This window comes from Triturus cristatus, chromosome 3_2, assembly GCF_964204655.1.
Source record: "Triturus cristatus chromosome 3_2, aTriCri1.1, whole genome shotgun sequence".
In the NCBI taxonomy this organism is placed as follows: Eukaryota; Metazoa; Chordata; class Amphibia; order Caudata; family Salamandridae; genus Triturus; species Triturus cristatus.
Window position 1 is genome coordinate 462,987,059 of NC_140584.1, and position 24,563 is coordinate 463,011,621.

Below are 24,563 nucleotides of genomic sequence, written 5' to 3' on the forward strand. Positions count from 1 at the left end.
GGAAACTAAAAATGAATACCTTTCACAACGAAGCACATAATATGTCCCCCATGTGCGCACGGTGCGCGAAGCGCATCGTGCGTACATGGCCCATCCCACGTAACGTGGGCACGCGGTGCGCGCAGCGCACCACGTGACCACCGTGCGTGCACGGCACTAACTGCGTAAAGTGGGCGCGCGGTGCGCGAAGCGCACCGCGTGCTCACTGTGCGCGCACGGTGCGCGAAGCGCACCGTGTGCGCACGGAACGAACTGCGTTAACTGGGCGCGCATGCCACGAATGGCGTAAAGTAACTTAGCATTTAAAAAAACGTACAAATTCACTGAAAAAAACATAGGTTTCACACACGTTATAGTTAGGAATTAGCATTTAAAAAACCTTGCAAATTCACTGAAAAAACCATAGGTTTCACACAAGTTATAGTTAGCTGTACATTTCACTCGTAAAAAACCAATGAAATTCCCCCGTTATAGTTAGTGCAGGCAACTATAACTCACGCGACCGCAATCCTCTGCTGATGACATATGTGTCTTTATGAAAAAAAAATATTTGTAATATATGTATAGCTAAAATTTAATGGAAGAAGACATGGGCAAATAAGTGTCTAAATACAGTATTAGCATCAGCAGAGGATTGCGGTCGCGTGAGTTATAGTTGCCTGCACTAACTATAACGGGGGAATTTCATTGGTTTTTTACGAGTGAAATGTACAGCTAACTATAACTTGTGTGAAACCTATGGTTTTTTCAGTGAATATATATATATATATTCACTAAAAAACCATAGGTTTCACACATGTTATAGTTAGCTGGGCATTTCACTCATGAAAAACCATTGAAATTTCCACGTTATAGTTAGTGCAGGCAACTATAACTCACGCGACCGCAATCCTCTGCTGATGACGTCAGATATTACATCACTGATGACATAAATAAATAAATAAGTGTCTAAATACAGTATTAGCATCAACAGAGGATTGCGGTTGCGTGAGTTATAGTTGCCTGCACTAACTATAACGTGGAAATTTCAATGGTTTTTCACGAGTGAAATGCCCAGCTAACTATAACATGTGTGAAACCTATGGTTTTTTAAGTGAATTTGCAAGGTTTTTTAAATGCTAATTCCTAACTATAACGTGTGTGAAACCTATGGTTTTTTCAGTGAATATATATACATATGCAGCCGCGGTCGGTGGTAGGAGTAACTGCAGGGCGGTGACGTGGGGAGGGGGAGGGGCAGGGTGGGGGTAGTAAACTATGGATTACGGAGGTTTACAGGTAAGTTAACATATAAATTAATAAAACGAATTTCGTTGCGTGCACTGCATCCCCAAATGCGATGCAGTGCACGCAACGAAATTCGTTTTATTAATTTATATGTTAACTTACCTGTACACCTCCGTAATCCATAGTTTACTACCCCCCACCCTGCCCCTTCCCCTCCCCACGTCACCGCCCTGCAGTTACTCCTACTACCGACCGCGGCTGCATATATATATATATATATATATATATGCTCTAATGTCGCGTTTTAATTTAAATTACAGGTCTGCAATTGCTACCAAATATAATTTTTTTGAAACATTGCACGATGTTTAGAATGCAACAATGTGGTTAATCTGACAGCACACCTTTATATTCAAAATGATCACGGTAACATATCAAGTCTGCTTTCTAGCTCCGAGAAACTGACAAACACCCTTGATTCTGTTTTCACTTTCCATGATGGTAGGTGTGTCACTCAAAAATGTACAAAACACTGTTGGTTTACTATGCACTCGTACTCGTGAACAAGGAGGCTTCCTCCGAAACGTGTCGAGTGACTTGGCTTAACACAGAAATAAACACGCTGCAAAAGGATTTCTGTGGCCCTGGCATCGTTTTGTTGTGAATGGTGAAAATGATTGTTGTGGAGATTTGGGGTTCGCGGCCCCGCCAAGGCCATATATATATATATATATATATATATATATATATATATATAGATATATATATATATATATATATATATAGAGAGAGAGAGAGAGAGAGAGAGAGAGAGAGAGAGAGAGAGAGAGAGACACAGAGAGAGAGAGAGAGAGAGAGAGAGAGAGAGAGAGAGAGAGAGAGAGAGAGAGAGAGAGAGAGAGAGACCGAGACCGAGACCGAGACCGAGACCACCAAAATCGTAAGATGGCAATATAGGGCCATGTTACATGTTAAGCATCTTGTAGTTTTTATACATGTTTAGTTTATGTTAGTTAGCTTGGAAAAGCTGTTTCCACATAGAGCAGCTGATAATAAGCACTGACTCAAATTAGATTATTTAGGTTATGTTTAGCTTGCATTAAGAAATTATTGACAAAACAATCAACAATGGTGAGGGCTACCGGTTTTATGCAATTCTGTGGTTGCTGCGTTTGAAAAGGAAAGAAAATAATACTGCCAGAGAGCGTGCTTCATAACTGGCATTTTTGGCTGCATAATTTAGATGCCCCTACCGCATAATGTGGTCCTCCATGCCATAGGATCCTACTAACCTGGACACTGTTAGGGCTCTGCCATGTGGTGGTGTGGGGGCCTGTCATTATGATAATAAAATACACATTTTATAGAGAACCATGAAATATCTTTCATATCTCAGGGTTCCTGTGAAATATGGGGTTTTACATCACTGCATTTTGCAAAATAAAACATGATTTTATCTATGCTTGTTTAGTTGAACACAGTAATCTTCAGCAACATATTTCTTTCTTTCTCCCATGATATGTTTTTCCTTTAAAAAGCCGATTGTTTGAGTTTTGTACACATAGGTTCTTGCTGCAGGCTTAAGGAAAAACTGTGTGTGAACACATGTTTAAACAACCTCACATTTGATATTCAGACATAGAATGGTGTCAAGCTACACAAGATGTGTGGACTAAGAGGCTGTGTTGTGCATTCCTAGATCTGTTCCAGCTTTAAGCGGTGCAGTTCATTTTAGACTATGGATTCACTACAGTTGGCTTTGGTTTCACAAGCAGAAGCGGCTCGCTGAGTGAGTGCTGCGGGGCGTTGGGGTAGGGCGGGGGAGGGGCAGGGTGGGGTAGTGCAGTCGGTCATATAATTGCATGGAGTAAGGTAAGTAAATAAATAAATAAAACTATTTACCTTGCGTTTGCTGCATTGCGGAGTTGGCAATGCAGCGAGCACAAGGTAAATAGTTATATTTGTTTATTTACTTACCTTACTCCATGCCGTCGTATGTCAGACTCCACTACCCCCACCCAGCCCTCCCCCTCCCCACCACCCCGCAGCACTCCCTCTGCGAGCCGCCACTGATCACCAGTATGTGCACCAGTGTACTTGTGGGGTAGGGGTGTGAGGGTTAGCTTGTAATACTTCCTACAATTTCGCAAATCATCTAGTTCAAGGGGGTCCCTGAACTAATCTAAAATGTTCTATTTTTTTTATATAGTTCTTAGTACAACAATGTTACTATTACAAAGCAGTGTAAATAGCAGGTGTTACAATTTAGCAGGACACAATTTATCCAGTTCATTAGGGTGCCCAGATGAAGTAAGTGTGTAGCAACCTTCCAAAAACAAGGACTATAGCTCTATACTAATGGAAATGTATAAAATATATAGAAAGGTAGCAGATCGTCATAGTCAGTTTGCTGTCACAGATGCCTCTGCACGGCCTCATACCTGCCTGGAAGTGGTGGCTGCCATAAAATGAAGCCCTGCGTTTGAGTCAAGCACACGAGCTTGGATCTGAGCATCTCTTTAGTATAGCTTGCATTAATCATCTTGCATCTTCATCCTCATTCCGAAACTCGCAGAGCAAGATTAACTTTTAGGGTCAAGGATATATTCAGCTGTGGCAGTTTTTCTCAGTTTTAGCTGATGTGGTTTCAGTGCAGCCAGCTGCTGGTTGGTGCTGTAATTTCAGCCTTTGTGAAAGCTGACATTCTATCACGGGCGGCACGGATATGCAAGTAGGGTCTTTGTCATGCATCCTGCTGATAAAGCAGAACATTTCAGTTGGTGTTTTTTCTCTTACATACATTTCGTAATGTTTCGTGAAGCTCTGTATCGATTCTTATTTCTCTATGTCAGCTCTTGAGATACTTTGCCATTTAAATGTGGCAGAAAAATACATTATGGAACCTGATAAACAAAGGTCCACTCTGCCAACAAGGCTAGCAGGTGTTATATGAGAGCTTCCCATTCGCTGTTGCGAAGTTAACAGCATCAAAATTCACCAACATGACGATGATCCACAACTCCACCTGAAAGTCTCCTCTGCTCCAGACATGCAGTGCCTCAAACACTACCTGAATCTCATCCAGACCTGGATGCCCACCTGGAGTTCAACCCAACCAAAACAGAGGGCCAGATTTATCATTCTTTTGCACAGCGAAATGCAGCAAGCCAATGTGAAAGGAAAAGGATAGGAACATACTGCACTGTATTTGCCATAATACTGTGCATTCTTGTCCTATTCTGATACTGGTGCACTTTTGGATGCCTAGCGCCAACAAAGGCACCCTTGCATCATGGTGCAAGGGTGCCTGTATTGTAGGCAGGATTGGTATTGTGCAGTAAGTGACACCTACACTAAAACAAGTCTGGGAGACATGTTCCTCTTTCTATGGCAAGAAACAACCAAAAAAGAACAGAACGTATCAGAGCAACAGACCATTCAGAAGGATAATACAATTCTGGTAAAGCTGCAAATGATATTCATAAGTGACTTGGGTCCTCAAGACATACAGGACTTACAATATGGAGATGCATAACACTTAAAAGAACAGGGGTGGGGCGCCGCAAATCATGAAAAAATGGGCACTGTGGTTGAGATGCACTACAAAACATAATTGTCTAATTTGAGTGAGGAGCTCACTGATTGCCATGCATATTTGTGTAAAGAAGCTGCAATGAACTAGCAGTTTGCATTCTCAAGTGGAAAGGCAGATGAATAGTGCACTAAGGTTCCACAGATTTAGATCAGATGTGCATAGATGAATAGGAAAGTACAAAATGGGGATGATCCAAAAGAACTATTTTAGAGCAATTTATTGGTGGGAATTCTGCAGACAATAAGAACATATTTAGGTTGGATATGCAGTGTTGTGCAGTGTAGTTAAATGAAAGGTGTCTGTGATTGTCAATGAAAAAACTTTGGCTAGTACTGGCAATGTAGGAAGAAAGCTGGGGGCTATTTATGGGGACACCAATGTAGTGATGGTGACATAATTGAAGATAGTTCTAGGTGACAACGTATATGATCAGGAGCATGCTTTCTAAGCTCCCAATGTAGATGAAATAGAGTTAGAACTGAGGTGTTACAGAGAAATGGTTGAATGATGGAATGTGTGCACCATAAGCTAAATTGCCTCTGGGTGCTCCAGGCTGAATTTGTTTTCACACTTTAAATAGCAAGTGATACTTAAGCATTCTTCTAAGAGCTCAAATTTTATCAGCTAAAGGTACTTAGGTGCAGGCTTATAAAATGTCTTGTCAAGAACAATGAGACTGTAGTGCAGAAGTCATCTCTAGACTTTCACAACCAAAAGGAGCTTGAACACCATGAAATTCTCTTTGATTTAACCCTGAGCTGTGAGCCAACAATAGAAATCTGCTGCTCCTTCAGAAAATTTGAGAACATTTATAGAACAATAGCCATAATGAATGTATCCGTTTCCTCACAATCCTCATAAGCAGACATGTCAATGCCATATGATTTTCAGGAAAGGTTCCACAGAAGCTCCAACAAACTGTCATAAACCCTTTCTGAAGACACTTAACATTACTGAGGTCCAAGAAACAAATTAGATGGGTCACTATCATTTCTTGCATGAACAAGATTTTAACCATTCTTACTGTCCCCCAGCCAGAAACAAAACACTCCAATGATCACAGAGGGCTCAAATCAACCCTATTTCAAAAGATCAGACCACCACTTAAAACTAGGTCCAAACCAGCAAAATGATTCTCCTTATAGTGTCAGGTGATTTCAGTGCAGACAACCAAAACCTATTCTACTGCTATGTCCGGTGATGAACAGTGAGATTGGTAGAATGGAATTGTAGCAATTCTTATCTTTACGTACTACATGTAGGCATTAGTTGAAATTAAATAGTTATTTTTAAGCTACTTGAACCACCAATTTCAGTATGCGCCAAGCTTCATCTCTACCACTGAATCTTTGGAATGCCTATATTTACCACTTCTCAAGAAAAGAATTAAGAGCCTGTGATCTGAGATATCATCACATGTTCACTGGTGATAAACAGCGCTGGAAGTTGACACTGCTGACAAATTGTGAAATGCCATAGCAACATCCAGGGATGAATGTGGAAGAATTTGGGGGGTCATTATGATAGCGGAAGTACTGCCACCACCGGGCATGCGGTGGCGGTCCCTCTGCCATCTGGATGCCTACTTCCCCCTGCCACATAAGGATAGCGGGGGGGAATCGTTCCGCAAGCGTGGCGGGCACAAAGACCGCCCGCCACGCTTCTCCCACATGGCAGAGCGGATAAGACCGGGAATATGGTGGCGATGACTAGCAGGCACCACCCGCCCGATTACAATGCTGGCATCAGCCAGTCTTTCCATGGGGGTGGAACCGCCATGGAAAGGCTGGCGGAGGCTGGACTCGGGGGCCCGTTGTGGGCCACTCTGTGTTGGGGGAGGCAGTTGTGCACTGGGGGGTACCCATGGTACCCCCCTACATTTCCATGCACAAGGTGGCCGGCATCACATGGTGCCTGCCACGTTGTGCAGGGAAATGCATAACATGGCCATTTAACATTGCGGCGGGAGCTGCAGTCAGCCGCACCCGCCGCAATGGTAAATTGCTGGATGCGACCGCCTTGGTGGCGGTTGCACCGTATTTAGGGGTGCAGGACCGCCGCCTTACAGGCGGGTGGTCCTGATCCCACTACGATGGCGGGCGGACTCAAGTCCGCCCGCCATCATAATCAGCTCCTTGCTCTGTTTCTGTGGAAAAAAGCCAGAGATCCTGTTCCTCGGTCCTCCAAATCCCCAGCCTACATTAATTAACTGCCCTTCATTGGCGGGGCCTCCACATCTTTCTTCGCAGAACTTATGAGTACATATGAGACCTGTTTGTTGCTGCCTTGTGCTGTAGCCAGATGGTCTACATTGATATTTAAATGATCAGGTGACATTACCCTTACCTTGACATCACAGCACTGGTTCTCATTCACTTAACATGTGTATTTTGCAATGCTTTGTCTGTCACACTATATCTGGTGTTGGTATGCACCAAGTCTATCTAAAAAAATTACTAGTCTCTGATTGATTGAATGCCATAGGGGATGCTTTTTAATACCTTGTTTTTCTGCTAATGGATGAACAAGCCCTATGGGGAAAGACCCCTTCACACTCAAGACATGACCCAGTGGAAATCACTTTACCTGCTCCACCACCTAGAATCTAGCTTACTGAAGTTCAAGAAATGCCAACATGCAATTGTTCCATTTTGCTTATGGACCTCAAAACAATTGCTAGATTATAGGCAGTCTGATCAGTTATTTTATTTATTGAAAAATTGATAAAAGAAAAAGATAACATACTTGTGGGACATGGAGAAGCTGGGAATGTTCTCGATTGGTTATCTTACCAGGAGACTGACATAGTTGTAAATGCAGCAAGTAAGGGGTTAGGCGACTAACTCTGTCCACAAGACAAGGCTAACAGCATCGCACATGGCATTATGTGTATGTAACATTTAATAGAGGACATAGTTAATGATAAAACCAATTATATAACATTTTATCTTATATCTCAAAAATATTTCACCGGAATATGCTCACAACTTTAACCTGTTTTTGCAATTTCTAACTCTCCACGAGGCTTGACTTTCCAAGGATCCCAGAACTACTCTAAAAATCCAACCATATGCAATATTTTTTTAGTTGATAAGTAAATAACTGAAAGTAGTATGTGTTGCCTCCTACAATAAATAACAAGGTTTAAGCTATTGAAATGTGTATGTTTTGTGACAACAATTGTTGTATCAGGTACACAAATAAGTATGGACAGTATGTGCACCGGTAGTCACGTTACTACCTGAAAATGAATCATTAATGAGGAAAGTGAAGGGCTATTTGAGCTTCACAATTGCACTGCGCTCCTAAATACTCCACTCACTGAACAATGATACAGTTTTGAAACGTGCACTCCATCAGATATACAACATGTGCACACAAACCTTGCTGTAATACCTGATGCTAACATTAGCATTGTACATTATTTACCACAGCTGCTTCTGTTTTTTTTCTCCTGTAAACATAAAAAGCAATTTCATCATTCTGCCTTCAACTCTTTCCTATGTCTATATAAACAGTGCAACAGATTTGAATACTTTTGCTAGCTTTGTGTAAACTGTTTTACCATGTCCACAGCACAGAGTGCTTCAAGTGGCACATATATTGGAAAATGGGCTTTCCTTTATTAAAGAAAAGCCTTGGGAGCACAGCTCAAAACACTTGGTTTATCTAAATGCCTGTTATGCAAAGCAGAATTGAGCGAACAAAACCCACTCTGAACATTTATATGCAAATACAACAAGTGAGCATACTGTGAATTGTACATAGACTATCAACACTCCTTTCATTGCCATACAGTGGTGTAAACAGTTATATGGAGTTCAGAGCTGTCCCAGTGGTGCGAATTGTAATATTGCTCTGGTAGGTAGGAGACAGATGATTTGATTAACTGAAAATTTATGTTGAGTTTCTAGTTCTCATATTGTTTTGCTTTGGCCTGTCTTCAGATGTCTTAACCCCTTGTGTGCCACGCCCTTTCCCTGCCCTGTGCCGGGCGTTCCATTAGCGGACGGGGTTCATGACGAGCTGGACTCGTCATGGGCACAGCGCAACCGCGGCCCATGACGAGTCCAGCTCGTCATGGGCACAGAAGGGGTTAAGATGAAATTGTATACAAAAAGGTGATGGATGGAATGCTTGAATTAATCTCAGCCACAGGTAGTTTCTTGGAGCCACAATCCAATCCCTTGTAATTTTGCACACCATATCACCTCAGTTTGGACCCAGTTATGTGCAAATCAGTCTTGACCCTGCTCTAATTGAAATAGGTGCACCTGAACTGCCAAGCCAGGTCCTCCCTGAAGCGGAACACAAGCAACCCAGTACTGGTTATGCCCTAATTATGGGCTCATCAACCGGGTACAAATTGGTTCCAGTGACACCGTGTGCAAGGGACTCACATCTGGGCACATCCGTCCCACTTAGGGTGACACACTAAAGTATACAAAAAAGTGATGGATGGAATGCTTGAATTAGTCTCAGCCACTTGTAATTACTCAGGCCACATCCCAATCCATTATTATTTTGCACGCATGTCACCTCAGTTTGGACCAAGTTATATGCAAATCAGTCTTGACCCTGATCTAATCGGAACAGTCTAGCCCCAACTGCCCAGTCAGGTCCTCCCTGAACTGGAACACAAGCAACCCAGGACCAGTTTCACTCCAGTAATGGGCTCATCAGTTGGGTACAACTGGCAGTTCGGGCTGGACTGTCCCCATGAGGAGCAGGGTCAAGACTGATTTGCATATGGCTGGGTCCAAACTGAGGTGGCAGGGTAGGTGAAAAATGATAGACTGGGATGCGGCCCTTAGCAAATGTCAGTGGCTGAGATTCATTCAAGCAGTCCATGCATTACCTGGCTGCTTTTGTATTAAGATGAAATATTGTCATGTGGAAGTTATCATATAGGTGATGGGTTCCTGTCTTCAAGGTGGTGATCACTGTCTGGAATATCTTTTTTGCAATAGGTCAAGGTGATATAGCTAGAGTTATAGGGAACAGCAGGACGGTAATAATCCTATATATGAATAGAATAATAAGATGCTGCTATACAAATGTACATATTCAGTTTTGTGAAGCTTAATCTGCTGTGTTGTTTATAAAACTTGTTCTTCAGTTGAGAGGCATCTCTAGCTCCACACGCTACCTCCAGAGTGAGAGCACAGTGGATTCTGATAAATCCTTGCCTGAACACCTGCACCCAGATGGCTACGGCAGCATTATCCTTGCAAAAGGACTCTGCAATAGTGGTCTTTACGGAGAATACTTGTCTCACTGCTTGTACTCAATTCATTGCGTGGGATGAAATGAAGGAGCAACAGCCTGCGTACCTGCCACTATTTACAGTGTCCAGAGATTTCCTACTACTGTGAGGTAAACGCTGCTGCAGTGGCCAATGTGCCAGAACGGAACGCAGTGTTGGGGTCAGGGAGCAGCAGGTACCGCTATAGCACAGACATGCTTGTGCCCCCCCCCCCTTCAGACACAGTGCCACTGTTGGTACTGTAGTAAACGTTACATTGTTCCTAATATTACATTGCTCGCTAAACCTAAATGATTGAAAACAACACCCTGGAAACGCTCTTGCTAGGACAAATGCTTCTCTGTTAAAGTAAACCTTTACAACTGCATCAGTAGGTGAATTTTAAGAATGCACATATGTTTCTGAACAGACGCGAACATTAACGTTTGCTTATGCTACAAACAATATGCCTTTATGTCTCTTAAAACTCTTTTTGGTTTTGAGGATCATACAATAAATTGCTGGATAGACACTGTAATACCTAACCAAAAGGCTATTAATATATTCCTTATTCTGACGGAAAGATGGATGTTGGCAAATTTGCAGGATCCCGGCTTTCTCTTCCCTTGCACCCAAACTTAGTTTTTGGTCGCACTTGAACTCAAACATTGCTTTTGTTGTCTTAATATATCGAACTTTGCAATGAAATTTTCCAAAAATTGCAAAAACAATTCTTGTGAATTCCGCTGTGATGGAGTTTTAAAAATGTTTTCGCACACAACCAAGCAATTGGGAACTTGGAGCAGCTGAAGGTACCTCATACATATCAGTTTTATATTTTGCATGTGAGCTCATAGTTTGCATAGCTTTTCCCTTTTGTGAGAAGAACATATTCCACGTTACACTCATCCACACAATGCTGACAATGAACAGTATGTGATATCAAAAAGCATAGAAGAATCCTGATATTCATGTGGAAGGAAGCCCTAGCCTGTAGAACTTCAAGGCATTTGCATATGTTCTAAAGCTTTTATGACAGATACACAAGAGTCTCAAGATAAAAGACTTTACAACTTTACCCACCCGACTTGTGGGTACTCCCAGTGACAGCGGGTTAGATTAGTACAACTGTAGGTGCACATGGACCTCCTGCAAAAATCAATTACAGTTTTCAAAGATTTCAGAGATCGGCCACGACTCAGGCTTTCAGCAAAAAGTCATGGAAACAGATTATTCCCTATGTGAGAATCTGCTTTTGGATGTCAATAAATGCCAAGATCAAATTCAAGGTTATTTTTGTCATGCACAAGTCGTTACTTAGTCAGGTGTTGGCGCATCTCACAGAAAGCATCATGTCTGGTCTGAATGTTCTGGGTTTAAGTGGCTTTGCTTGCCCCCTCCCCAAGTGCATCCCTCAGCATATATACCGACCATTGTATGTTTTAGGCAAGAAGTGTCAGAGCTGCGGACATTTTAGCAAAGCTTTAGGACATATTTCAGTTAGTAAATGGAAATAAGTATGACATATTCAAAACAAAAAAAAGCATGTTATGGGAAAAGTACTGTAAGGACCTATTTTGTATCAAGACTGGGAATTACATGGTAAAAATATTGAATATGAAAATTTTGTTTTCTGAAATACATTTGTAGACACCCATATAAACAACAACAACAACAACAAGAAGAAAAAGAGAGAAGGTGTAATTAATTGGAGAAGGAAAAATCATCCAGAAGGTTAAAAAATAATGTGCAAGCGAGAATATCATACCTTTAATAATGCTGCGCTCCTTAGAATGTCATTCTTATAACCAACAACTTTTAATCTCTTCATGAAACTGCTAGCAGCCTTACCAGCAAAGCAGGGCATCACCCTTCATCAGTAAGCTGATGACATGAAGCTGTCCCTTGAAGTGTCATCAGAATCAACGGACTAAGATGTCGCCTATACCTTATCCAATCTGAATGCCAGTAGGCTAACAAATATAATTCATCCAAAAACAATCACTATCCCAAATTAAAGACTGGTTTCATTTCACTGGATTGAGCCCTGGCCTTAAACATCAATCTCTGTCTTTCCAGCAAAGACCTAATGAAGTTAAAATTTCAGGCAATTTGGTACAAGTTAAGCATACTATCGAATAATAAACCTTTTGTCCCAAATAATGCCACCCCCTCCTTAGCACATGATGTCATTCTCTTGCACATTAATAGAGGGAACACCCTTCCTAAGCTTCCCAACCTCCACCAGAACCACCAGAATGTCATCTCATCACTTGCCAGTCTAAATCTGACAAAACCAATCACACCCTCAAAGACTTTCACTGGCCCCCACGCCTTAACATGCATTAAGACCAAATCACTTTGCATCAATTACAATTACATTCTTTCAAAAAAAAAACGATTTAGTAGGCAAAAACCTTCATTTTTCTGGGCATAAGCTCATTACTTTCTACAACAACCTTGATGAGAGTGGAGATCCTCACAATCATGAAAGAGTAATATGAAATAGGGAGACTTATTTTGTTATGCTCCTATCGTCTTAAAGAAACTGTTCATTCATTTAAGACTCATATTTTACAAGAAATAACTAAGCACACTCAGAATGATTCCACCTCACACTTTCCTTCCCATCTTAGTCCCCTGTTCTATGAGAACATTCATATCCACCATCTTACTGCACTCTTGTTTTACACAATAAGCATTTTTAAACATCTATCTATTCTTTTTATAAGCAGTGAGCATTTTTCTAGAAAAAGTTGCCACACTGCAACTGAATGATTGGCTGACGTAGGTCCTTCAGTCAATCATGTTTGATCAGAGTGTGTCATGTCCCAGGCCAAAATGATCAAGACCATCAAGCTAGGGAGGCTTCCCCCACCAAATGATATGAAAAGATTTCTATAATGTTCCCCTTGATCAAACTTGGCTTCCCCATCTTTACCCATCTCACTAATAGCATGGTAAACATACCAGTCAGAGTAAATGTTGTCTCTCTGAAACCCTGAGAATCCTAAATAGATTACCCGTATAGTTACATCAGAGCACATTGTTCCTCATAAGTCTTTGCATTAAGAAAATTAGTGGTGCTTCACTATGGCTGAGGCTTAATTCAACTTTTTCATTGCTGAGTAGTCCACATAAGCACACCACTCTAAGTTAGATTTCACTCACAGTAGACCATGTGAAATAATTCTCAATTGCAAACCCTATTTACATTTAAACAAAGAGTCCCTTTGTGTATGCTCACAAATACGGCTCGAGTCCTGTTTTATGAGTCTATTTGGTTGCTGTGCTCTGTTTGAATCATCTCTTCCCTGTTTGGAAGGCTGTGATTGATTTTTGGTAAAATGTCAATAAAGGATTACAAAAAACAAAAGGTCTGTTAAATGTGATGTATCTGTTGCTCCCATCATGGTGTAAATAGGAAAAATGGCAACTTGTTCAAAAGACTGACCATAAATTGAGAGGTTTACTGATCACTTTCTGGTATCTTATCAGTACATAAATTACAATTATAATGGTTTAACCCACAACTGAAATCTGCTTGCTATCTTACTTTTTGAAGGAGTCTCTCTATTATTGACCTGAACAAAAATCTAATACTCGGGTAGTCATTTTTTAAGATAAAACAGATACCCATAGTGTGACCGTTTTTTAAAGACAACTTTTATTGAAAAAAAGAGTACAAAGAATGTATTAACATGTTGAGAAGTGAAATACTTTCAGAAAATAAAATGTGACATTTATTTACAATACAAATTTCTTAATATTTTCAATATTTCTTATGGTAAAGTAACTAGATTTGCAAATCACAGTAGTAACCAAGACACACCTAATCTCACTTTTCTACTTTCGCTATCATATGCCAATTTAGTAATGGTGATTTAAAAAATAAAAAAAACATTTCCACCAATAATTATGATTGTATTTCAGGATCAATAAAACCTGATTTTTCTTGGCTGTTTATACATGCAGGTTCTCGCTGGAAAGCCATGTCCAATCAAGAGAAGCAACCTTACTACGAGGAGCAGGCACGGCTAAGTAAGATCCATCTAGAGAAGTATCCAAACTACAAGTACAAACCTCGGCCAAAGCGTACCTGTATCGTTGACGGCAAGAAACTGCGCATTGGAGAGTACAAACAACTGATGAGATCTCGAAGACAGGAGATGCGGCAATTTTTCACTGTTGGGTAAGAGCAATCTGTGCTGTGCTCATTATGAGGGGATGCTACCCTAGATGTTCTCTTATAGGTGCCTCACATAGTTAGTTTTCTTCTGTGATTGAACCAGCAACATACTGATGATGTGAGGTAGAAATAGGCAGCCGGTGCACATCATTTCTGTGAAGTCAGGGCACTTGACAGGGAAGGGAGCTCTTCTGGCACACTATGTGTGGGGGAGATGCTGTCCTTGATGTGATCTCCATAAAGTGCCCTAAGGCAACTCTGTGGTGTCCCTGAACATGAACGCTGTTACCCACACAATAGCACTGTGATTAGTTTCAGCAGCAGTCCACCTCCTAAGTGGATTTTCACTCTGTGTACAAAAATGTAAAAGAGTGCACTCCTTACATGATATGTCCAAAAGGCAAACATTGCGGAGGAGCTGAGAAAAAGAAATAAAGGCATATGACTTTAACACCTTCTGGAGCTTAATAAATGCAGAGTTCATATATCATCGCAGACTTCTGAAAAGCTCAATCTTTCTCTACCCTGCTCTTCTCCTGCGGGCAAGTTGTCTAATTTTTTCTTCATTCCTGTCACCGTGAATCAAACTCATTCTAAGCAGAAGAATATGTAGTGTTAAATACAGTTTTCACCAGATCCTTAATGCAGTTTCCTCTAATCACTTGCCTTCCGAGCCCTTTGTCACACTTGCATTGTTTAACCTCTTCTCACGTTAACCCCAAACACCTTTCTCCTAACAAGTAACAATGTGATGCTGAGTTCCATGTTATGTGACAGCTTGATTTTGACATCAGACTCATGAATGAAAAAGGTTTTCCACATTGGCTTTCAAATGTTTAACCATATGCCAAAAGAAAAAAAGAAAGTAATATCTGAATGCTCCCAGGAGACAGGAACATTTCACTAGTCTTTCAAGTGTTTACCAATTGACTTACCTTAATTTAAGATCCTTAGCAGTCAAACTGTGAATTATTCCATACAGAAAGCAGATTTCATCAGAATAACCTGACAGTAGCATTTGTTATGAGACTGTCAAATAACACTTTAGGTTGATTTTTCCAAGTCGGTCTTTTGACGATATGTTTTAGTGGAGTGTAAACACACACTAAAGACATGGGCTGAAAATCAGTCTTTTGACATCTGTCAGAATATTTTATTAAACTTTGACTTCACACTTTTGGTAAAATATAAAGAATATTATTAAACTATTAAATACAATTAAAAAACATTTCCACACACTAAATATTTAAAAATAGTAAAAACATATCTCTCACCTAAAGGCTATGTTTTTATTAAATTACATTTTAATGCTAACACGAATTGCTATATTTCAATCAGATTATAATAACATAAAGAAGGGTAGGAAAACTGCAATCACTGAAAAAATATCCAACTATTCTCCAGTTATCTACCTACAATGAGAAATATGAAGCTGGATACAGTGGGGATTGGGCTGGTGTCTGCAATTCATTCTGCAATGTCTGATGGCAGGAGTATAGAAATAAAACAGAGCAATGGTCTAAACTGCTGTCCAATGAGTGTTCGTCATGCTCCCATCCCCATGTTGCTTTTAGATGCAAGCGTAAGAGACTTTCTCCGCTTAGGATTTAATGTAGGTTTATATCGAAGAAATTCACCAAATGAGATATGTTAAGCTTCTCAAGGAAAAATCATATTTGTCTGACTGGTGATTGAACAGGCACTGTATCCGCCTGCTTCTATAAAGTTCATATGGCAGTCAGGGAATATATATTCTAAATCACACTACACTAAGCTGACCGATGTTTCCAGTTTTATAAACTTAGCAGGACAGTGAAGTTATGTACTTGACATAGGTTCTAAAATGTGAGCCTGGAGGCATTATTGACTAGAATTGCTTTCTTTCATGGCACATAATTTGGCCTAAAATATTAGTCAGTTCAATTGAACCAAGCATCATTGTAATTTGAGACGGAATATTGTCAATGCTGCTTTTATTGAAATAAAAACATTAAAGTTGAGAAAGATCTGTAGCATCAACATGTTTTTTTACTTTTCATCATCGCAGTAGTATCTAGGACTCAATAGGATTAATATATCTGTTATAACATGATTTTATGTATTTATATATTATATATAGTTATATATTATATACATGGTATATTCTGATATATACATGGCTATTTTCAAAATGACTGTTTAGGAATAAAGGCATAGTAACTATTATTTCAACATTAAGAAAGTAGACTCTTTCTAGAAGTGATTTTTGCTAATTTGTTCACACATTTTATTTTGAGTAATGTAGGTGTAACTGAGGTTTCATAAAGACCTTACATGAAAGTATCAGATTATATGTATTGGAATACTTTGTGAATTTGCAATTAATGAAGCTAATAAGACTCAGTGGCATAAATAGAGGCAGTACAACGGAGCATAGAAAACATAGATGAAAGGTAACATAAATTACAGTTGCCATCCTTAATTACATTTAGAGGAAACAATGGTGGATTGTAGTTTAAGGCTATCAAACATCTTTTTAGTATATTTAACCTAGATACCTTTGCCTATGAATGTTGATTTTCCTATGTAATTAATTGTTATTGGGTAATATTTGAGTGCTGCAACTCCCACATGGATCTAGCATAATATTCAGAAACTTCAAACCCTGTTCTCTACAGTTTTAGAATTCCTTGAAGATGAGAACCAACAAGCGAAAGAGATTCTAAAATTCCATCCTTTCTATTTTATTGCATATAATGTTTATTTACTGCGTAAAATAACCTAAAACATTCTTTCCAAAGGGAGAAAGATTAAAGTGATTGTTATCAACCTATTTATCCATAAGTAAATTTTTTTTTTTTTAAAACCTCTAATATAGTATATTCTAATAGGCAATGCCAAATGCTAACATGTCCCCCTTGTCATCTTGCAGTGTTTCAACATTAGTAACAAAATATAATTGGATCATTTGTTTAAATGGCTATGCCATCAGATTGGAGGTCTTTTTCTTTTTATAATCTACTGGATGGCAACTAAAATGAAAGAGAGATCTTGGATTGATCATTTTAGAATAACCTTATTTGCTAATATAAAAGGTTAAACAATTTAAGGTCAATCTATCATCTTATCTTTTTCACATGTAAATCTTCTCAGGATTGTGCCATTGAATACTACTGTAAAAATTGAATTTCAAGAATAACTTCCATAATGGGGTTCATCTACAAATCAACAATAGGAAAAAGTAATAGTCACTATCATTGAAAAGTGTGCAAAATTGCAAGTAGTTCAAATTTTACAAAATTAGATTCTTGTCATCTTCAGACCCTTGAATTCTCACAATCTTTAATATGGAGTATGTTGATAAATATCATTTGCCATTGCTTCAAAATGGAGATGCCTCCACATATGGTTTAAGGCATTCTGTATGAATACAAAGGTTTCCACAGTTCACTTGGTACATGCTCTCACAACATTGCAACAAGTAACCACCTTCTGAGAGGTATGAAAAATGAGCACCCATATCAAATTATGCACTAAATGCAGAGAATGAGTCAATTAGACATAACTGAAATTTATGAGTTAGTATCCACATACAGCACTTGCAAAATGGTCCCTTAGAGTTTAATAGTAGAATTAAGAAATAGGTTGCCTAAACCTTCTGTAAAAGCAAGGAAGTAAAAGCTTAGATAGCAGTTATGACCATTGAGAACACAAGCTGAAAGAAGGGCCAAGATGAGGTTTGGGATAACATCCTGGTGCTGATATTCTACCAAGACAAGAAAGACAGAGAGAAACTTAGATAACGTGCTAGCCATTGAATAGTGGCTTCCTAATATCTCTGAGAGAGTGGCAAGTACTATTGCTTGGGGAATAATGAAGGAAATTGTACAGACCACACTAACTGAATCAGTAGAAAGACTCATGTTCAAAATGCAGTCAAAAGTTTGCAGTGCCCTCTCCTCTCAACTCCTCCCATAGCCATCATGTTTTAACTTTATTTCATCAATTGCAGGGCTAGGGCTCTGAATGTGAAGCAGTGGTAATAGTAGGGTTAGGATTAGCTAGGGATAATGCACTTATTTAATTATTTCATATCTTTATAGAGCACCATTTTCTATTTCAGTGATCAGAATGCATTTAAAATATTTATTGAAATCACTTCTTTCTTACATTTAAATAGTAGTAGATATTTAATAACATATACGTGTATATGTACAAATATATTCAAACAAGATCCTCTTGAATTAAAGTGAGAACTGCAGGTCTTCAACAGTGTTTTGTTAAAGGAAATATAGAAGACCTGACAATGAGGATGCTATCAATTTCATTAATAATGTCTAAGGGTGTTTTGCACCTGAGGTGACAGAATATGTTTATTTCTGTTGCTATTATTATTAGTAGAAGTATTTGCAAGAATAGTTAAGTAGCAGAAGCAGTGACAGTAGTAGTATCAGGGGTAGTAGTAAAAAACATAATGCTGTTGCTATGACAGTGCTTACACAAGCAGTAGAGTGTCAGCCAAATGTAAGGCAGACCTATACGGAGACTTCTCTCCACTTTCAGAGTGTCATAGGTTTGCAAAATTCCACATTCAATTACAAACATGTTTAAGAAAGGTTAATTAAATTTGAAAATCTTAAGGTATATGTGAATAGATGTTGTTTGTTATATTACATCAATTCAAATATGCATTTTTGTTATCTTTCAATAGACAACAACCACAGATTCCAATCACCACAGCAACAGGTGTTATGTACCCGGGTGCCATTAGCATGTCAGCCACCACACCATCCCCTCAGATGACATCTGATTGCTCAAGTGCCTCTGCCAGCCCAGAGCCTAGCATCCCTGTAATCCAGAGCACTTATGGTATGAAGATGGACGGTGGAAGCCTGGCAGGAAATGATTTGATGAACGGCGAAGATGAAATGGAAATGTATGATGACTTTGAAGATGATCCCAAATCAGACTATAGTAGTGACAATGAAGCTCATGAGCCTGTCAATGCCAACTGAGGAGAAGCTCTTGGCAGGACAAATACAAAGTACTCTTGAATTTCTTTTGGAGGGCGACTTCCAACAAAACTTTCTTAAGGAGCCTGCAGCATGTGTGGCTCTCATCGTTACTTCAGCAGAATGGTCTTAAATGTTTCTATATGTGTGAGACAGATTGATTTTTCTCCCTAGTTTTTCATTGTTTTTTACTTAGGCAAAGATCCATAAAATATCAAGAAACACAACTTGATAACTTACAGTTGTTAGTCCATAACTGTATATTAAGTTTAACTCTTTATAGTCTCTCCTTCGTACTGATGTTAACATAGTTGTAAGTTACTGTTTTTTGGATGGGGTAAGACATTCTCACTCAGGTATGCTGTGTCAGCCAACAAGTTGTGAATGTGTTTTTATTCAGAATTATTCAAAAGAAATACTACCAATTTCGTTTTTGCATATTTTGGATGCGAATGAGTCTACAACTTCTCATTGATACATCAACAACAGAAAAGTTCAGAATTGCATTTTACTTTCCTTTTCACGTGTATATTTTGATATCAATTGTGCCAAACATTTTCATACTTTTTGAATCTTAATATTTGGAACGTCTTAAAGGAGGCACTGCAAAGTCTTAGAGAATCCTTGGCATGTTAAATAACAGAGTCAGATATAGGTTATTCAGAATGTGTCAAAGTACTCAGGAATCTTGGGACATGGTAGTAATGAAAGTTGGTTGTCCACGTGTGTGCATAACTGTGTTTGCCTCTTCATATGCTATAGGTTTAAAAGAAAATATGCGGCATATCGTGCCCTTTGCATATCAGTTATCGATGGAAAGTCTTGCAGTTCTAAAATTCTTTACAACACTAGGTAATATTTTCATCTTAAAGTGGAAATTACTAGGCATATTGTCTGGCCAAAGTTTGAGATGGTGCTGTTTAGGCATTTTTGTTTAGATAAAACAACAATTTTGACAATATCTCACATAGCCCCAATTTCTTTATATCTATCCCCTCATAATTCTGGACTACTCTAAGATACTGAGAACTAGTATACTTGGCCATACATTTAACGAACATTGCTTTAGGAAGAATTGTACACAAGAGAGTAATTCACCAGTTACTGACAAACTCTGTCTTAAAACGTTTACCTCACCCTTGATGCTAGCCAAAGTGTTCCGTCTTAACATATTTTGTCTTAAAGTATTCATTCCAGAACGCCCAGGGTCCAAATGCATAATTTGTTTCTTTAGAAAACAAACCATTTATTGACTACATTTCACAGATGGTAATATGTCATTCATGAGACAATTTTATTTGAACTTCACAATGGTTAAACTTGTCACATTAATTCCTATACAAATGATCTCATACTATAATTCACCAATGCCCAAATGACATTCTGAAATGTTAGCATACATGCTTCATATTTTGGAGTAGATTCACAAAACAGTTCTTGAAAATAGCCGACACTGACAGTTGGAAAATGTTGCATTTTCCCTCAGTAATGCCACATATATTAAGTAACAAAGCATAGAAGAGTAAGTGTGAATGTAGTGTAAGAAAGTGAACATATTGTCCCAGGCAGAGATAAAAATTGGGCGATTACACGTGCAATGCACAATTACCCTAAACCTAATGTGGTGCATTGACCACCTTTGGGCAATCAGCAGAAGTAAGGTTTTTGAAATCAGACATAGGCATGTGAATATTAAATGTTTTATAGATTTCCTTTTGAATACCAACAATGAAAACATGTCAACATTCAGTAGATATACTTTGTTACCTGTCAATCAGACCTTAAATATATATTTTATAATACAGGATAGCCAGTAGTTAATAATCAGTACCTCAGAGCATTCTGTAAGCTTAGTCATTAAATATAGCACAGAAATCATTAGTATAACTAAATGTAAGTCAAGTACAATTTTTGAAACCTGTGGTGCATGCTAAATAACATGGACCAAGCATGTAGAGGGTATGTTTATGTACTTTTATTCAGAAATACATTTGTACCCACTATCATACTTGAAGGTAGAATTTGAGCGTGACTAAGCAAATATATTTAGTCCATAATTTTCATTACATACCGCTATCTTTATAGCGCTTAACATTAAAATCACAACAAAGTAATCATCTTTTAAATTGTCACTATCCTATGTCTTCTTAATGATATGTTCAAGTGGTCACGAAGAGATAGCATGCTTCTTACCTACGCTAAATAATTAGTAACAATGGACAAAATACTTTTATTTCCCACACTATGGGCTCCATTACGATGTCCGCCCGCCACCGGAACGGAAAACGGGACTGACCTCCAGAGGTGCGGCGGTCCCGCCAGGCCAATTAGGATGCGCCCGCCACACTTGCGGGCGCATCCTCTACTTTAACATTGCGGCGGGGGGTGCTGTAAGCAGCACCCGCCACAATATTAAAATCCATGTTGTGCATTGCACCTTGTGCATGGCATTGAGGGGGGGGTACCATAGGTACCCCCAGTGCAGCCACCCACACCCCCGGGGGCCCACAATGGGCCCTCGAAGTAATTTCCCACATGCCTTTCCATGGCGGAGTCTCCGCCATGGAAAGGCATTCCCACCGCAGGCATCATAATATGGATGGCAGTGCCTGCAAGGCACCGCCACTATATTATGGCCTATTTCCACCAGGCCGGCAATCGTAACGATTGCCGACCAACGGAAAAGCGGCAGACGGTACCCCTCGCCATACTAATATGGCGGGGGTAAAAAAGGAGCAGATGGTGGACGGATCGCCACCGCCGGCCCGGCGGTGGCGATCCGCCCGCCATACTAATAGGTCTCTATGTCAGGTGTGCATCCATTTGACTATACAAATAGGTAAGCCTGTCATTAAAATGTATAAAGTAAATATGTATGCAAAAGGCTATCACAGGAACATAAGTATTCTCCAGCCTAAACTTGTGTATATATCCATCTAATCTGTTCTTTAGTTATAGAGCAGTAGTTGTTATGTCATAGGATATTAACACAATTCCGTGCTCGTAATATCATGTTATCCAATATTCGTACTGAGAATGGGGTTTACAATCAAGAATTGTAATCTTGTATATATTTCCCCTACCCTCATGTTCGCAAAAAAGACTATTTGTATGTGTTTAGGTGTTGAAAGCCACCAACTAGTGTACTGACTGCTTCACAACCATTGGCTAGTATCTAGCCACAGATGTTAGTGGATATGTTCAACATATGCCTATTGGCATGGAATTCATACAGGTCCTAACTTGAACAGAAAAGAATACTTTTATGGAGATAATCTAGATCCAGAGATATATCAGTATTAAAGATCATGAAGTTTATGAATAATTAAAATTATGTGATCTTGACTCTTCCTATAAACTAGAGTAGTTACCACAAAATCAAATGTAATCATTACTAAATTGAAAACTAACACGAATACATTTTCCATCCACTTGGAAAAAAATCCTTTTACATTTTTAGTATTAAACTTTAAATTACTGTTGTCCCAATTACTGAAAAAGCATTTATTTTGTCATAGCTGGTGTTTACTCTCAAAGTGGATAGAGGTACTGACTGCTTTTTTCTTAATATTACCCTGGACATGCATCTGTACATCAGGTTGGACTAAAACTTTCTTTTGACAAAATATTTATTGAAGTCTTATACAGTTGCTCCTATTTACTTGATTTCTATTTATCTTTTATTGTTTCTTTTCAGTGTGTTCTTTTTTCATTCTATCAGTTATTTCTTTCTTCTGTATGTCTTTATTCAATTTTGGTCACTAAATTTCTTTTACATTTTCATGCTTTTTCTAGAGTGCTGTACTGCTATACTTTGTAAAGTATGTTAATATTTTTTGCACACAGGCAAACATTTAGATTAGTGTTGATTCTTTTCTTCGTGACCATGCCAAAACAATATTCAGCAGGCTGGTGGAGAACAAGTGACTGTTCTTTAAGATTGAAACTTGATTTTGCTTGTAGTACAAAAACACACATACACAGATGTTGTTTCATAAGTGTTATAAGCACTGGAGATAAATGGTATTTTTATCACTTCTGACTAATGTGAAAATGTTGTATGAAAACTACACGAACAAAAGTCATCTGTTTTGACTCGTGTGGGTATGCCCCACAGTTGCCGGCTTAGAGTCATTTTATGTCTTGTTATTTCATTATTTATGCAAATATGTTTATTGTTGAACTTTGTATTCGTGCCAGCTCTGCCTCAGTGCTGTTGCTGTGTCACCTAGCTACTTACTTAAAGATGATTGGCAGGTTAGCATTTCCTCTCCATGTAAAATTGATTATACTTATTAAAAAGATGTAATAGATTTGAATCTAAATTGTGCATATCAGCATTAAAAATATTTATTAGCCACCAGTGGCTCTAAAACTATTAATGAACAGAAAGAAGGACAATCAAAGGAACAACACCTTAATGTCCAAAGGTGATATCGAAACAAAACATGTAATGATTTAACCATCTCATTTGTTTATGAAATTGTGTAAATATATCATAGGAAATTGAATTTTATTTTTTGTTCATCAATAGTTAGCAAAGTATAAGTTATATGTTGACCTTTTGTAGGTCTGTTTCAGTGTGTGTTAGTCCTCATGAAAAGAGAAATGCTAACATGTCTCCATACCTCATCTAGATGCCAAAATTTCACTCACAGTGAAAGAGAAACATTGGAGCTGTTGATTAGAACAGCAAGATGCCTCAGTTGTTCTCTCCCATAATTACAAACATAGAGGCCCACAATGTGAAATTCATTAATATTGAAATAAAATAGAACAAGGTTGCTGACATACACACCATTTTAGACTAATCAGTGCTCAAAAACTTTAGTGATGCCAAACTCCACAGGGAGACTTGGTTACTGTGTAACTGTTGGTGAACTAAATTTTGTGAATTAACAATTTTGCAAAAGACAAGGACAGATTACATGCACATTAGCAAATATCCTGAAAATCAGGTTCTTCTCCGGACACATAGATTTCTCAGCATTTAATTTCAGACATGTATTTAGAACTTCGAATGGAAAGCTGTTGCATAAAAGAAGGTATGATTCCTTTGTAAATAAAGTATAAAGAATACACAATGAGGTCCCAATAATGCTATAGGCAGATTTTAATGGCATTGACCACAAAACTAAAGTCTTTGTGGTGTAGAAAAGTCACTAAGCCCATAGAAGGCATTATTATAAATATTTGAAAAGTAAAACCATTATTTTCTCTATGTTTTACATGATGTGGTATGTGTTCCATTCTTAAAAATAGTTGAAAATCTGACAATCAAAGTGGTAAAGTCAACCCACTAAACACAAGTTTAGT

The 24,563-nt window shown here is 38.7% G+C and overlaps 1 protein-coding gene across 14 annotated transcripts in view; it reads left to right on the forward strand.

The window, feature by feature from the left end:
* Positions 1–20,387, forward strand: part of SOX6 (SRY-box transcription factor 6) — a 783,111-nt gene extending 762,724 nt beyond the window's left edge. For 13 of the 14 annotated variants that reach the window (XM_085648094.1, XM_085648105.1, XM_085648107.1 and 10 more), the window contains 2 exons: positions 14,043–14,259; positions 18,947–20,381. In XM_085648094.1, the coding sequence (XP_085504220.1) occupies positions 14,043–14,259; positions 18,947–19,250 (521 nt within the window). In that variant the 3' untranslated portion in view covers positions 19,251–20,381. Of the gene's footprint in view, positions 1–14,042; positions 14,260–18,946 lie in introns of all 14 variants that reach the window. The other variant, XM_085648104.1, reaches the window with a different exon arrangement.
* The last annotated feature ends 4,176 nt before the right edge of the window (positions 20,388–24,563 follow it).